At 39.2% G+C, this 16,260-nt stretch overlaps 2 protein-coding genes across 3 annotated transcripts in view; both read right to left on the bottom strand.

Annotated features, from left to right (window-relative positions):
* Window positions 1-6,283, bottom strand: part of si:ch211-218o21.4 (actin-associated protein FAM107A) — an 8,853-nt gene extending 2,570 nt beyond the window's left edge. The window contains exons 1-4 of one of the 2 annotated variants that reach the window (XM_024293855.2): window positions 6,012-6,283; window positions 5,538-5,622; window positions 4,235-4,337; window positions 537-678 (exon numbers count right to left, since the gene is read on the bottom strand). In XM_024293855.2, coding sequence (XP_024149623.1) covers window positions 537-678; window positions 4,235-4,337; window positions 5,538-5,574 — 282 coding nt within the window. In that variant the 5' untranslated portion in view covers window positions 5,575-5,622; window positions 6,012-6,283. The remainder of the gene's footprint in view (window positions 1-536; window positions 679-4,234; window positions 4,338-5,537; window positions 5,623-6,011) is intronic. The other variant, XM_024293856.2, reaches the window with a different exon arrangement.
* An 859-nt stretch (window positions 6,284-7,142) lies between these two features.
* Window positions 7,143-12,278, bottom strand: efhd2 (EF-hand domain family, member D2). The gene is made up of 5 exons (XM_024293896.2): window positions 12,099-12,278; window positions 11,729-12,021; window positions 9,562-9,709; window positions 9,347-9,481; window positions 7,143-8,412 (listed from the first exon to the last, which is right to left on the bottom strand). The coding sequence occupies exons 2-5, from the start codon at window positions 12,013-12,015 to the stop codon at window positions 8,281-8,283; spliced, it is 702 nt and encodes a 233-aa protein (XP_024149664.1). The 5' UTR covers window positions 12,016-12,021; window positions 12,099-12,278; the 3' UTR covers window positions 7,143-8,280.
* Window positions 12,279-16,260: the final 3,982 nt, after the last annotated feature.

Here is a 16,260-nt window from a genome sequence, read left to right as displayed (position 1 = left end):
TAATTTTAAGTTGTGCGTGTGTAAATTGTAATTTTTGTACATGTGAATCCACAATTGCAAGTGCAGACAATTACGCACAAAATGTATTGTATGAGTTAAAAATTAAGATTTCTGCACACAAAAATTCAAAGGTACACACAAATAGACAAACATAAGTTATAAATCAAGAATTACGCTCAAACTAAAAGAATGAGAATATATTCTCTCTTTAATGAACCTTCAGCATCTTGTCGCTTTACGATTCTGCTTCCTCCTACTTCTTTATTCATCCTCCAACTTCTCTTTTTCTCTCCTTTCTTTTGAACTCTAATCCCCCCTCTCTCTAACATCCCTCTCTCTCCCCCTCCTTTCCATCCAGTCCAACAAGAAAAGTTTACAAATAAATTCAATATAAATAAAGCCTCAAATACAAAACGGGTTTATATAAATATACCCCTCCTGAGTCAGAAGTAAAATCTGTCCAACACTAGAAGCTTTCAGCTCTGAAGTGTTTGCTCAGCTGCTACAGGACAAGTTCAAATAAATCCACTTGATACCTGGAGTTGTTTCTGCTGTCGTTTGAGCAGCATGTCCTCCAGAGGAGTTCTGCTCAGCTCTCCCTCATCCTGGTTGCTCTGGACTCGTTTCCTCCTCTCCAGAACCTGCTGGAGCTCCGACCTGCTGCTCAGCACCAGACCCCTTCACCCACAGAGGAGAACTGCAGTTAGTCTCTTTGTTTCTCCTCAATGGTTTGACATGGAGCTTCTTTTTGGCTGTTTTGTTTTCGGAGATGAACAGAGATGTTCATTAACATTTATTCTTTATAACAGTGTCAGATATTTGAGATTCAGGATCCATTCAGACTGGGAATGTTTGTTGGTCCAGATCAAGTGCTGAATTCAGACTGATATCAACTGAACATTTCTGTTTCGAACCAAAGCTTGTAAACCAAACCACATGACTAAAAATCTCTTCTGTCAATGCCCAGGAATTATGAGGGCGGGGCAAAGCAATGAGAGAAAGAAAAATGGAAGTCCTGTGCTGACTGCACTACATCTCCCAGCAACCCCAGCGCACAGTTCCTGAATGTTGCTCAGCTGTCTCTCATTTGCCAATCACCCATAGGACACTTAAACACAACCCAGATCCTGACTCAGGGTGAAGTATTGTTTGTGCCACTCTGCCTGCATTACTGAGCGTTTGTATCTGGACCTGATCTTCTGTTTCTGATCCTGCTCCATCTCTGATTGCCGCCTGCCCTGACCCTCGCGATTGACCTCTGACTGTTTGACCCTCATTTAGCTTTGTTTGCTTTTAGCTGTTCTTCATTTCTTCTGAACTAATAAACCTGCTGCACCTGGAACCAGCTTTCTCCCCGATTGTGATGGGTGTGGGGAAACCGTGAGATAGTTACTGAGGAGACGACGGCTAAGAAATTGCGCTGATCAGTGTTTATGACATATAGATTATCTGGAAAACAGTGAGAAGCAAATTGTATCACGTTTAAAGTTGTTGTAATGAGCCTGCATTCATCCAACCACATTTCTTGAGTTGCTGTCTCATTGTTTTTGTTTATTTGTGCCTCATTGGTTGCTTCACTCCTACTCCATCTACATCCCATAATACCCGGCTATGGCGATTGTTTTGGTCCAAATGTTCCTCTCCAGGCACAGAGCCTACTCAGACTGAGAAACTTGTAGATAATCGGACCTCAATCTGATTGGAAACTAACCGAGACCACCGGGAAAGATGGGTCAGGGTGCATTCAGACCGAATATTTGTTCTGGATTATCAGAGGAAATGAACTCTGATTAACTTTAAGCAAACCAAATGTGTCTGAATACACAACTCAGATTCATCCCTACACTAGTTTTCAGAGAGTTTCTTTTTGAGGGCTGCCCTGAGCTGCAGTGGTGTCAGGACCGCCCACCTGCCTGAAGACTGGATCCTGCACACCTGCTCATCATCTCCTCATCAGACGACCTGTTATAAGGACATCCACGCCCGCCAGCCAACGTTGGTTCATCTGTCCCACTCTGAGTACACCAACCTAAAGCTACAGCGAAGCCACATTTAACCTAAGACTAGTTACCTCTAGTTTCTACTTTTCTAACATTCACTGTTCTTTCATCAAGGATCACCAGGATTTCCCCTTTTGACGCCATCGACCTACAGCCAACCTGAGAACTACCATCCAGGACCTCTGCTCTTCCCTTACAGCTTACAGCTTCCTTGTATAATAATGTATAATAATAAACAAATGACCAACAGATTACGTCAAATAGTTTTCAGTTTAACCTCAGAACTGAGCAAGACAGTGTAGAGATAAAGAACCTCCTATGAACGCAAACGTCATGACCGACAAACAGATTCTTGTTCTCTGGATTTGTGTGGGGGTGGGGGGAAGTGGGCGGGTGAATTCTTTCAGTTCAGTTCTCAATCACCTCTCAGTCTCACTGCTGGACAATTTAAGAAACATGTCAAGCATGTCTACATGAGTCCTGGAGGTTTGAAATGCAGCAGAGCTGAAGCCGGTCCTCAGAGCCCAGAACTCAACCCGCTGGAGAATCTGGAACTCAAAGATAACATCTAAAACTAGAACAAGTTGCATTACCTGCGATAATGCTTGTGTGATGCTTTTTGATGAAAACAATCGCTGAAGATGCTGAAGCTTTTTGCTGAGAATGGTGATGAAATTGATTTTAATTGCTGAAGGGATTTGCTGAAAATACTAAATTTATTTGCAAAATGTTGAAATTTGCTATAAGACTAGAAATGTAATTATTGAAGTTGAACTAAATTCCCGAAAATCTTTGTTTCATAATTGTTTGAAAATTCTGAAGACGTGCCAATTTTGCAAAAATATGTAGCGTGTTGAACTAAATTCTAAAGTGCCATAAAAAACCTTCAGTAGATGCCAAATTAACAGAAAAAAGCTAGCTTATTGCTTAAATATGAGCTAAACTCCAAAATAGTCTAAAATTCCTCAGTAAAATAAATGAGTCAGATATGTTAGCATGTTGCTAAAATAGAAGCTAAACTCAAAATTAACTAATAAAAACCTCAATAGACAACAAATTAGCCAAATGCATTAGCATGTTGCTAGAAATTTTAGCTAAACACCATTAAAAAAACATCAGTAAATAACAAATTATCCAAAAAACATTACTATATTACCTAAACTCCAAATAAGCACTAAAAAACCTCAGATACCCAATTAGCCCAAAAGCTAGCTTGTTGCTTAAATACTAGCTAATCTCCAAAATAGCCAAAAATATCTTTGTAAAATAAATTAGTCAGATATCTTAGCATGTTGCTAAAATATATGCTAAACTCTAAATTAGCCTATAAAAACCCCCAGTAGATAAAAAATAAAACAAAAACATTAGCATGTTGTTGCAATTTTAGCTAAACACCAAATTAGCATAACAAATCTCAATAGATGACAAATTAGCCTAAAACATTAGAATGTTGCTAAAATTTTAGCTAAACTCCAAATTAGCATAAAAAACCCTCAGTAGATGCCAGATTAGCCAAAGAAGCTAGCACATTGCTAAAATACTAGCTAATCCAAAATAGCCTAAAATGACTCAATAAACAAAATTAGTTAAAAACGTTAGCATGTTGCTAAAATAGAAGTTAACTCTAAATTAGCCTAAAAAACCCAGATAACAAATTTGCCAAAACGTTAGCATGTTGTTAAAATATTCAAATTGAAATTAAGTTTTTTACTCAATTTACTTAAATGTCTGGAAAGTAGGATCACTATAGTGTGAATGCTTGCTAAGCATTCACACTATAGTGATCCTCCTGCCTTTGACAATAATCAGTTCACGATGATCAATCTTAACTTCAGGTGAAACTGAAGGAGCCCGTGAAAGCTGCCGGGTCAGATTAACAGACAGTGAATGCACCACAACAAAGGACTGTTGCTTTCACTGACACAGCCTGGTGACACGCCAAGAGAGGAGCGTTGCAGTCCCCTGACAACACCTATCACTTTACAGCCTTCACGCTGCCTGTAGATTAACAGACTGCAGATCCATGGAGAGTTACTGCATTGTTGCCAAGTACTCACTCATGTACTTTTAATAAGAACTGCTTTAGAGTGGAGAGACTTTGGAGGCAGTGGGTTCATTGGTGAGGAATTCACAGAAAAACCACTTTGAGCTCATGAATTTACTCATTGCTAATACACTTTTATCACAAGACTTCATCCAACAACATTCCAAAAGACACATTTTCTCATTCTTACTTCTTGTGAGCTAGTAGTAGTTCCTTGTGAAGTTTGTTATGAGTCTGAGAGGCTTTTACGGGGCTGAAGTCACCGGGAGATGGTTCAGCTTTGACTGCATTTCCTGTCCAAAAACAGTGAAACCAAGATCAGAAAATATTCAGTAAAAGATTTCAACACTGAATCACAGGAAAACACTTCTTCTGATTTTTCTTTAATTTATTTGTATATTTGAACAGAAATTAAGGATTTGGTCAAAAAGTTCTCCTCAATGCTTTGTAATGTGACACTGGTTTCATTGACAGCAGTCAGAAGCTTCCTGTAGGTCTTCACCAGGTTAGAACTATAGCTGCTATTCTGGTCCATTCGTCCATGCCAACACGTCTCACTCCCAAATCCTCAAATTTTGACAGTTGCTTAAGGATCCCTCTGAGTCACTTTTAATGTTTTGGGTCTCCCAACTAGTCGTTTTTTGGAACTGGCTGTTCCCATTAAATTGCAGGTCCCCAACCTCTGGACCTTGAACCAGAACTGGTCCAGTACTGCAGCATGTAGTGCACCGGTACTGGTACCCTAACCCAGGGTCTGCAACCTTTAACAGTAAAAGAGCCGATTTCTACTGGTCAAAACCTAGAAGGAGACACATAGTCTTACTTTAAATTTGAATTTGCATTAATGACCTTCTTTTTTAAAAATAATAAATATGAAATGCGTCTTTTTTTTTTAGTACAAACAAAAGCAAAAATATAAAAACAACCTAGCATCTCTCAAAATGTGATTTCTTTTTTAACTTATTTTCAAAATAAAAGATGCTCTGAGCCAAACATCTCAGTGATGCTCTGGACAGCTTGTAACCCATGTTGTTCAGCACAAGATAATAAGTGCTTTTAACTGATAAAAGATCGAACTTTTTACCAAAGTTCTGCTTTGCATATAAAATCTGTTCATTCTGGAGGTAGAGTTGAACAAACAAGACGTCTTCAGGTCAACAGGATGTAAAAACCTACATAGTTTATCATCTATGTGAACCTCAGACATCAATTTATAAATGAAACTAATCTAAATTCTAATCAATTAATCCTTACTTTAAAAAATACTATTTTATTTTCCTTTTATTTATCTTTTTGTTCTTTTTCCCCTCTTTGTCCTCAGCAGTCTTACACTGCTGGGTTTTGTTATTTTAGTTTGGACCTTGGTAGTCTTAGTTTGTGGGCTGTGTTTATTTGGTTTCTTTAGGTAATTTTTGTTAAGCGAGTGGATGGAGGGATGGATGGATGGATGGACGGATGGATGGATGGATGGATGGACGGACGGACGGAGGTACCTGTGCGTCCAGCGTGGAGCCCCAGCTCCTGTTGCATGGTGGGCCGCTGCAACAGAGCGGAGGGTGAATCAACATCAAGTCAGTACTGAAATCAGAGAGCAGAGTTGTGGCGAAACAGAAAACTGAAGCAGAAATGCATAATTGATGCTATCAGTGTGCGTTTGTGAGAGGCTGGCAGAGCAGATAAGCAACGAAAAAGACAGAAGAAAAGCTGCAAATGTAGATTACATGTGCCTCTTTTTACAGTGTAAACAAAATAAATTATAATTTTAACAAACATTCAAGAGAACAGGAAGCACAGAGAAATCATCAGCAGACTGCTAATAGCTAATGGCTGCTCTGTGACGCTGTAAGAAGTCCATTCAAGTAAAAGAAAGAACCGATAGTTTCCACTACACTGACTCGTCTCTACAGATGACTCGGCCGGCAGCAGAACCCAAAGGAACAGCAGACTACAGCAGACTCTGGCCTTACCTGCGTGGTGCTGGTCCGTCATGAGAGGCCGTCTGAAAGCAGGAGCTGTTGTGTGCTGCTGAAAGACGATGATGCCACAGAGAGAGCTGTTATCTGAGCGCTTTGAATGAGGCCTCTAGTGCTCACGGTTCACACACAGACACTGCTGGGCACTGAGGTCCAGTAGACTGGATTCAACAGGTTTCTATGAATGCAAAACTCACTTTCTGCTCTCCAGTTATAATTTGACGCTGTTACCATCACATTTATAGATGCTGGCGTTTGTTCTCTACAATATCATACTCTTCAGATTTTGTTTGTATATTAAAGAAAATGTTCAATTTCAGCTTTAGATTTCACAATAAAAGCAGAATGAAGTGTCTGGTCATGATCCTGACAAAAACAACCCAATGCATCACTAAACTAAAGACATATCCATCTTCAGAACCAACTGATTCCCTTTCGGGGTTATGGAGCCACTGGAGCCAACCCAGCTACTGTTGGGCTGGTTTGTCCCGGACAAGCCCCCGATTTATGTTATGCCCCTTTTTGTCTAGGGTAGGGGTCTGCAACCTGCAGCTCCAGAGCCACATGTGGCTCTTTTATTTCTCCATGGTGGCTCTCTGGCTGAAGAAAAATATAATATTAGTAATTTTCAAAAAATATAGAGTTTAGCTTCTATTTTAGCAACATGCTAACGTTTGTTGCTGGTTTGTTGTCTATTCGGGGTTTTAGGGTAGTTTAGAGTTTAGCCTCTATTTTAACAACAGCTTTTTGACTAATTTAGTCTACTGAGGAATTTTATGATAATTTGGAGTTTAGATTGTATTTTAGCAACATGCTAACATTTTTGACTAATTTATTTTACTGAGGAATTTTAGGCTTGAGTCGCTTTTCTCCTTCAAAATCTACAGGAATTACGTTGATCATGTTAACAATTGAAAAGTTATAGTAATTCAAAGAACATGAACACTGGAGCTCCGGTGCTAAAAGGCGAGTCTCCTCTATCATGAGAACATTTGATGCAAGAACACTAAAAGTGCTTTTCTCTTGGATGAAAAAACACTGGAGCAGAACATTTGGTATTTGGTTTTTATTTAAAAAAAAGGAGAAAGATAGCCTCTAATTTAATGCAATAAATACAAAAACACCTTAATGACAGTAGATTTATTGATTTTATTAACCAACCATTTCACTCATAACGTGCTTGCATACATCAGACAGAGCCACAACAGGATTGTCAGTATAAGTGCTAGCATCTTACATAACAAAGTGGCTACAAACTTTAAGCCAATTGGTCCTGAGAGGAAATTAGTACAAAAGTTAAAGACTGATCAAGTCAAGTTTAACAACCAAAGAACCCTGAAGAATGGAAATGTATGTTTAGGAAAAGAAATAACCAATATATACAGATTTAGGTCGACAATGGAATGGAAAAAACAAAAGTTTTCACTCAGTTTAAGTGTTTCCATCTAAGTGGATTGTAATCACTCACAAACACACTCCAAGTGTTCTCATACGTTTGAATAGTTGTTCCCTTTCTTTAAACCTCCAGAGTGGTTGTTCCTTATAAAAATAAAGCATTTTTGTGTGTTTAACTATTATTCGTGAAGACATACTGAGCATTTAAATCACAGTCAAAGATCAAAGATCAATTCCCAAACTGGGTCAGAGGGCGAGCCGCTCCACCTCAGCGGGGTTTGGATCTTAAATTTGAAACAACACAAAAACGGCTCACAACATTTTGTTGGTCCCTATCTTTTCTAAAAGACGAGTTTCATCCAATTCTTGATTATCATAGGCATAAATGTTCCATACACTCCAACACCAGCGGCGTACTCTCCAAACACTCATTCACCGGATGATCTGTGGATTAAGACACTTTTCAGATGCCTAAGGTCGTGCAAACGGAGCAAATGTCTTGGCTGAACGACTACGCTGTACCTGATTGGGACAAACCAGCTGCCTGCTTTGATCATCAGCTCTTTTGTTTGGCAGAGTACAGTATTGGACGTGCAACTGGTGAACATTAACACTGATCTAAGGTCTGCATTGGTCAGCAGATCTCAACATGATGCACCTGTTGGAGTGGCACTGGTGTGAGAGGGAATGTCTGAAACGCCGCCTCTAAAGACGGGTAGAAAAGCAAAGAGCGCGTCTGCGTGCCGGTACACTGTGTGCTTCAGAGGAAGGGTTGAAATGCGCAGGTTTTCAAGCATATCTGCCACATAAACAGCAGTGATTAGAACTTGACATCATGAGTGGGGGACGTGGAAAGGACCTCCGGAGGTTATTTAAAAGCAGACTGCAGCTCTTTAAAAGCGGCTCGTCGCTGTTTCTGCTCCTCCGCCTGCTTCTTCTTGGCCTCCTGCTCCTGGCGGATCTCAGACTCGAACCGGTTAGACTCGCTGATGGCCTGGACCTGTGCAGTGGGACAACAGTAGAGCTTTAAGTTGGTGCAAAACATTCATTCAGTCACATGCACCTCTGAGGTTTGACCATTGACTGTATAAGTAGGAGCTGGACTGAGCAACCTCTCCCTTCTCGTGTTCCAAACAGGAAGTACCCACGGGTTAAGTTAAAGCTAAAGTCCCACTATTTGTCCCACACCTTGATGTGTGAAATTTGTTCTCCACATTTGACCCATCCCATGGGGGAGCGGTGAGCTGCAGACACAGCCGCGCTCGGGAACCATTTGGTGGTTTCCCCACCAGCTATTGTTTATATTTTATAACCAACTGTCTGTTTTTGTATGAAGCCCAATGAGACATTTGTTTTTGTGATATCGAGCTAAATAATTGAAATGAATTGAGGCCTCAATAGGGACATAGCAGGACCTCAAAAGTGCAGAATGTAAGAGGCAACTCTAACCATACATTCCTTTTTCAAAGTCGCTCAATCTCTTTTGGGGTCTTGTGGTTGCTGGAGCCTATCCTAACTACTGTTGAGCGAAGGGAGAGTATTCCTTGAACAGGTCGCCAGTCCATGTCATAGACACATTCACTCCTTGGGACAATTTAGAGTCACCTATGAACCGAAGCAGCATGTTTCTGGACTGGAGAGAACCCACACAGACATGAAGAGAACATGTGAACTCTGTAGAGGACCCAGCCGGGATTTGAACTAGAGTCTTCTTGTTGTGATGTCAGAGTGCTAACCACTACATCACCATGCAGTTGATACTTAAAGTCAAAACATTTAAATTCAAGGTCTTGATAAGAATGAACAGATATTACTACAGTAAAACTAGATCAGCATCCCAAGCTTGTATTCATCCAAAGGGATGTCAGCCGTTTCTAACAGTGCAGTGGGTTAGGGATACAGAGGGAGACTTTGAGAGTTTGGACTCAACTTACTTTAGCTTCAAAGAAAGTTTTTGCTCCTTTGACGCCCTCCGTGGAGACGTCGATTTCAGAGAGCCGTGCCAGAGCGCAGAGCCCGCTGTCCTCCGCCAGTTCTCCTGCAGCTGCCTTCCTGAAGATCAGCAGGAACTGTGGACAGCACAGACCATTACATGTGCAGAAAAATACAAAATCAACTGATTACTGTCCGAGAAGGCTTTCTGTTTCACCTCTCTGAAGCTGAGCTTGTTGTCCAGGTCCTCGTCCACCTCCTTGATCATGTTTTTCAATCCTAAGTGGGTTTGTGGCGCTCCAAGCTTTTCCATCATCAGCTTCAGCTCCATCAGGTCAATGTAGTTGTCTTTACCGGCATCAAACCTGGACACGATCAGATGGAAACGTTTCTTACAGACAAACTGGTTCATCCCTCATGCGTGGCTAGCAAAGGTTTTTTTGTTTTGGGATTAATATTTATTTAAATGATTTAATTCTGGCAAAAAATTAACTATCATCTGTAATATTAAAACAAAACAGTTCTATTCTTCTAGTTTTTTTCTTTAATATTAAAACCTGCATATGTTACTGATGCCTTGTTAAATAGCAAAAATGAGAGGTGTTAAAAAAGTAAGAAATGTGATCAAAATAATTAGCGAAGTAGGCCTCAGCTCATTTCCCATGATCCCTTTGTTTACACTCTCACCCACTAGCTTACAGACCCTCACAACCCCACGCTAACATTAGCGGTGCAATAAAAAGGGTGAGCAATATCAGAACCGTCCAGTCGTTCAGTTCTGATCCAGATTCCAACTCAGACGAGGAAAACAAAGACGTTCATGGATCTATTTGTCTGCATAAGGATGCATCACAACGAAGCAGAGCAGGAAGTTTGATTGCAGTTTGAAGTTAAAAACTAAAAACTTTTTAATCTCCTTCTGATTCAATGACGAAATACTTACCCATATATTCCACATATCAAAGTGTGGATAAATATGACAACAAAAATGCATTATATGAATGTATGTTAAACAAATTTAAAAAAAAAATAGAGACCCCACCACAGTATTAATTTTGGACGCCTTCTGGTTCCATATTACTGTACATGATGAACAAAGTGAACTATTCCAACATACCATTTGCTTTTTTATTATTATTAATCTTGTATATGAAATTAAAAACTTTAGTTTTCTTTGTTTTTATGTAATAATCTTATAGTACCCTGTCTTGCTTTGTTCACTTTATTTTTTTCTTCCTTTTTTTGTTTGTTTTGTTTGAGGGACGTGACCTGTAAAATCCTGTATATGTTACATGTGTAGATGTTGTTTGATAAACCAAGACAAAAGAAGAAGAAATACTCAAAAATGCCATTTAAATCTTAAATTATTGTGTATCCTCCATCATTGGAAAAATGCTACAAGAACATGTTCAAAACACTATTTTCATTAGAGGATCTTTAACATCACACTAACCTCATTCTTGTCATAACAAAGCGGCAGAAAACTGTATAGTTTTTCGGAGTTTTTGTTGTAAATTGTAGTTATTCGTTTACTTTTGAAAATATATTTTTATAATAATTATATATGTTTTCATAAAAATTACTACTTTTTAAATCAAAGGCATAGAAAGTCTTCACCAAAAAATCCTCTTTAGATTAATTATTTGATTTTGTCTTTTTAAATCGACAAAAAAATAATTTGATGAAAGTATTTTCAAATACAAATATAAAAAAAAAGTATTTTAAAAATCCTAGAATAATATATACATTTATTGAAGTCATTGTATTGCATTTCTAATTTGATTAAATTTGGGATGAAATAATCTTTGTAGTTGTCAGGATTTATGATGTTTGTCTTCATATTTCACGTTCAGTCTATAAAGGAGTTTCTTCTGTTTTTGCTGAAGGTTCCTGTAATCATAAAGAACATTATCTGCTGTGATGGTCATAAATGCTTTTGACACACCTTTTGGTTACTTACTGGACGATAGAATAACATGGTTGAATGAAATTATAAAAACAGTGTCTTCTGTATTTTTTCTCGTTTAGTTTTTGATTTAAAGGGTTTTTTTTATCCGTTTATTTTGTACTAAAACGGCTTCCGTATCTGATTTGTTCAATCTTTACTTCCGTTCGGCTGTCCTAAATAACAATAATAATTATTATTATTAATTAACAGAAGCTAACAGCTATTTTTTTTTTGGTTTATTCCACTTTTTAATTTCTGGGAAACAAACCGGAAGTCACCGCTCTCGGTTTTTACCTTTTTTGGGTAAAAGCGCCGTTACGGTGCGCTACTACTTCCGTCTTCCGCTAATCATTGAAAGGCTCGCGCCCGTTAGCCATGGCGCGCGCGCGTGCATGTGTTATGGTGTGTGTGTGTGAAGCGCGCAGCCTCGGCTCACGTTTTGAACATCTTCTCCATGTCTTTGATCTGTTTCCGGGAGAACTCCTTGAACTCGGTGTAGGGGTTGAAGACCCGCATGCTGGGCTGCTGCGCCTCCCCGTGCCCCTCGTTCAGCTCCCCCCGCCGCTGCAGCAGCGCGCCCAGCTCCGAGTCCGCGCTCGCCGCCAGCGGCTTCTCCTCCGCGCCGTCCTGCAGCCCGCAGCCGTCCACCGCGACGGGCTGCTCGGCCCCGTCCTCGATCTGCAGCCGGCGGCTGAGCTTGGAGGACAGCTCGTCTGTGGCCATGTCCAGCTAAACGCAGAAACGCAGCGTCAAGGCGCGCGCGCACACCTCGGTGAAGCGGGACAGGTTCACGCACGATCACCTACCTGCTCCTTATTCCAGTGTGGGAGGATCAAACTCCAGCCTCCGTGACTGCTGGCGGTGACAGCCTGCTGGCTCCTTCCCCCTTTTAATCGCGCGGCTCTGTCACCACACCTTTTAAAATGGCAGGACGGGCCGGCGCGGCGGCCTGCGGGGTCTGACTCACGACGACGATGATGATGATGATGATGATGATGATGAGCAGCGCGTGCTACTTCCAGCTCCAAATGCAGAAGCCTTTGTGTTCACCGGGAGGGGGTCAGTCTCGGAGATGTACCCCCGCGTCCAACGTTTGGTTTCACTGAAAAAAAGCTTTAAAAATATACTTAAGTTTAGTACTTGAAAATAATAATATATAAAAAAAACCCTGCCCATGTTTAATTGATAATTTTCTTTACCAACTTTTTGATTTGTAAACTACTGAATGACCACTATTCATTTTTCTTTCTTCACTTTTATTTTGGATGATATTATTTATGTAGAACCAGATTGAAATAAATATTTACGCCATTAAATTATTCAATAAATGTGTCATTAAATATTTAAAACTGGCATTAAATGAATAAAACTGTACGTCAATAAAGAAATATTTAAATATATTTATATTTAAGAAGCACATTTAAATATTTCATAAAAAAAATATTTTATGGTCTAGTTTGGGCTGAAAGAAGCACTTTCAAAAATATATATTTAATATAAAATTATTACGTTATTATTAGAAATTGGCTTTTGATAAATAACATTTAATGTCAATGAATACATATCACATATATTTGGGATTAAAATATTGAAATAGCATTTAAAAAGCACATTTAAATATTTCATGACATATTTACTTATTTCATATTTACTTATTTGTGGACTGAAAGAGACATTTTCCAATACATATATTTAGTATAAAAATTTTTAAATAAATGTGTCATTAATTGTTTAAAATTGGCATTAAATAAATGTCTAATTAAAATTCAGTTGTAAATACTTTAAGAAACGTTAATTTATTTCATGATTTAATGAAAAATGTCTTATTCCGGGCACGTGGTTTCATTGAGTTATCTGTCAAACTGTCCCATCAAACTCGGTGGGCTCAGAAAAGTAGCTGTGCACCGTTATGCAACACTTTACCGTAAAGTGTCGCAGCCTACAGCTGCTTTTCTGTCCTTCAGAATCTGCTGGAATTATGTAAATTGCGTAAATGGTTGAAGACTTCAGTCAAAAAAATGTCAACACTAGAGCTAAAGCTAAAGCTCCAGTGGAAAAGAATGAATCACTTTAAAGCTGTTCACCCCCTCCTCTCAGAAGTGCAGATTCTACCAACCACTTCCATTGAAAAGTCCATGTTAACGCGTGTAAATGCCTGTTTCGGACTTCCGGGTCTTGCAATCGCTAAGTTTCAACGACCGTTTTCGGGCTCTACACTAAAGGTGCGGCCACTGAACACAGATTTAAAGGGACCATACCTCGAAAAATCAGCTTTTACGTGCATTGTACTGTTCAATCCTCACTAAAGAACCCCAAAGTGGTATTTTGATCCGTTCACACATTTCTGATTAATCCTGTCAGGATCAGCCCCTCCCATACCCACGAAAACGACGGGTCCTCAAATGAACCATTAGCCATCACCATTCTGTCTGTGATGGAAGAAACCCTGGTCTCCAATAGACGCCGGCCTCCAATGGCCACAATTGTGGAATAAACGCTTTGGCTACTAAAGACAGACATAATATTGTGCATATAAAACGTAATTCTTTTGTCAATCACCCCATGGAGAAGGTTTGTGTTATCCTGGGGCGGTGCTGCAGCACAGTCTCTTCCTGGAAGGGGCTGTTCTCAATTTGTGACATCACAATGTGAGAACCTGCTCATTTTTTTTGATTGGAAGGGGCTGGTGCTCAGAGTGCAGGTTTTAAAGCAATGCTCAGAGATGCATGAATGGATCAAAATACAGCTTTGGGTTGTTTATCATGAGGAATTAACAGTAGAAAACCCTTAAAAAGCTGATTTTGCCCTTTTATATCCACTTGAGTAATATTATTTTAAAGGGAAGTTACTCTTACTTGAGAAAAGTTTTTGGAAAGTCCCCACTGAATGTCCCAGCAACAAAGGTTTTGTTCTGCTCTGGCCTTCCTGAAAGTATTTCCACATTCAGGAAACCTACCCTACCCACGCCTCAGTGTTTTATGAGGTCATAGTTTTGTATATTGATATCATTTTCATGTTAGTCTCATATCAGTACAAAAATAACACAATGTTTTAAAGCTTTTAATTTTTACAAAGGTCACCTGGACTTGTATTTCATGTTCAAGAGGTTTCAAATCCTCTTGAACATGAAATACTAAACCTTCTCTGTTATGGAGCCATCCTGACTGTATCCACAGACGTGGGATTTCTTGTGCCTGTCTGATCCACCTGTTTCATTGGAATTTTTATATAGGTGATCACGATATCAGGATTAAGCTAATCCTCAACAGCACGCCAGAGTGAGGGAGCTGCTGCCCCGCACCATTACACTTCCTCCACCAAAAAGCTTTCACTGTCTTGCAGCATTCAGCGTGTTCTCTCTCTTCAGATTTTCTCACGATCTAAATTTAAAATCTATACATAACATAATGTTCCCCCACATGTTCCTCTCTAATTGAGAATGTTTTCTTTGTAAACATTGAAGATTATCCTTTTTTTTAAATACAAGCATTTACTACATTTCCAAAGGTTAAATTTGAGACAGAAACAGTGTCCTAGATGACAAAAAACTTTTTACCTCAATGGCAGTTTTGTTTCTTCTTTAATTTGTCTTGAAAGTAGAAACCTTGTTTTAGTGGGACTATTTTTTTAACCATGTAATTGTAATTCGAGCAGATTCTATCGTTTGTCCACCTTTCAGTTTGCTGTTGTTCTCTAGATTAGTTTTTTTGTATCTTAAATTCAGCAAGTTATTACATTTTCACGTCTGAGAGTTACCAACATTCCTTTATTAGAAACACCGTAAATATTTATAGTCCAGGACTGTTATTCCTTTAAAAATGGACTGGCTTATAAAAGCGTAAGGAATTTGCCTGAGGAATAGTCAAATAAACGCTTATTTCCTGTATGTCACATTTACAGTCGTGGCCAAAAGTTTTGAGAATGACACAAATATGAATTTGTTTGCTGCTTTGGGGTTTTTCCGGGTGTTATGTCAGATGTTTGTATGTTCCACTGAAATATTGTTACAGGCATTTTCACAATTTTTTTACAATCACACTGAGGTCATGCATCAACTCCACGTTGGTAGTGTTGACCCTTCGTTTTTAAATGGGCCATACCGTGAAAAATGAACTTTTTTAGTGTGTTATAGTGTTCATTCCTCACTAATAAAGAACCCCAAAGCGGTATTTTGATCCTTTCACACATTTCTAATCCTCTAAAACCTGCGCTCTCAGTACCAGTCCCTCCCATACCCACAAAAACAAGCAGTTCTCAAGAGCTGAAAAGTTGAGAAGACCCCCCTACAGGAAGAGTCTGCTCCACCTCCAAGATAACACAAACGCTCTTTCCACAAAGCTAGCAGCTCAAGCTAGTGGTGATCAGCTAGCTTTGCAAGCTGGAGGGTCAGGAGAATGATCTGGTACCACTCTTTGTTAATAGTTGTGTTTTAGGCAGGAATCTGAGAGGGACTACACAACCCCACACATGGAGGATCTCAGGATGCTTCACTAATGACCTGAGACCCTTGTATCTACCAGGACCATACAAACTCGCAGTATACAGCTGTTACAACAGTGTGGTCTACGCTCTAAAAAAGTCTGGGTGTTAAATTTCTCCCATCACAATTTTCAATAGTCCAACAGTTAGACTCATCTTTTCTTTCACTAAATCATGTTGTTTTAAAGAAATAGAACAAAATGCCATCAATTCTATCTGTTTTTATGCCCTATTGCCTTAAGCTTAATTCTCTCTCTCCTCCTATCCTTTACAATCTTTGGCTTTTTAAGCATGATCAATAATATTGACTATAACAGTGTTGATTATTTATTAATAATATTATTATGTAAAAGTATTAATATTTTGTGATTAAACCTACCAAAATAATGTAAAACTGTAGGAGACGAGTATATCCAGAAGGTGGCAGAAGTGCAACTATTTATGAATTCTGTCATTTGAAACCTCAACTCATGTGAATGCATATTAATG

This window comes from Oryzias melastigma, linkage group LG7 (assembly GCF_002922805.2).
Source record: "Oryzias melastigma strain HK-1 linkage group LG7, ASM292280v2, whole genome shotgun sequence".
Lineage (NCBI taxonomy): Eukaryota > Metazoa > Chordata > Actinopteri > Beloniformes > Adrianichthyidae > Oryzias > Oryzias melastigma.
The sequence above is the reverse complement of the archived record's forward strand: the minus strand, read 5'-3'. Positions and strand labels throughout refer to the sequence as shown.

Excerpts from the sequence above, each read along its gene's own strand:
- efhd2 (XM_024293896.2), bottom strand. The coding sequence starts at position 12,015 with ATGGCCACAGACGAGCTGTCCTCCAAGCTCAGCCGCCGGCTGCAGATC. Across the intron at positions 9,710-11,728 it reads ATGGAGAAGATGTTCAAAAC|GTTTGATGCCGGTAAAGACA; the intron begins GTGAGCCGAGGC and ends GATCGTGTCCAG. Across the intron at positions 8,413-9,346 it reads AAACTTTCTTTGAAGCTAAA|GTCCAGGCCATCAGCGAGTC; the intron begins GTAAGTTGAGTC and ends CCCACTGCACAG.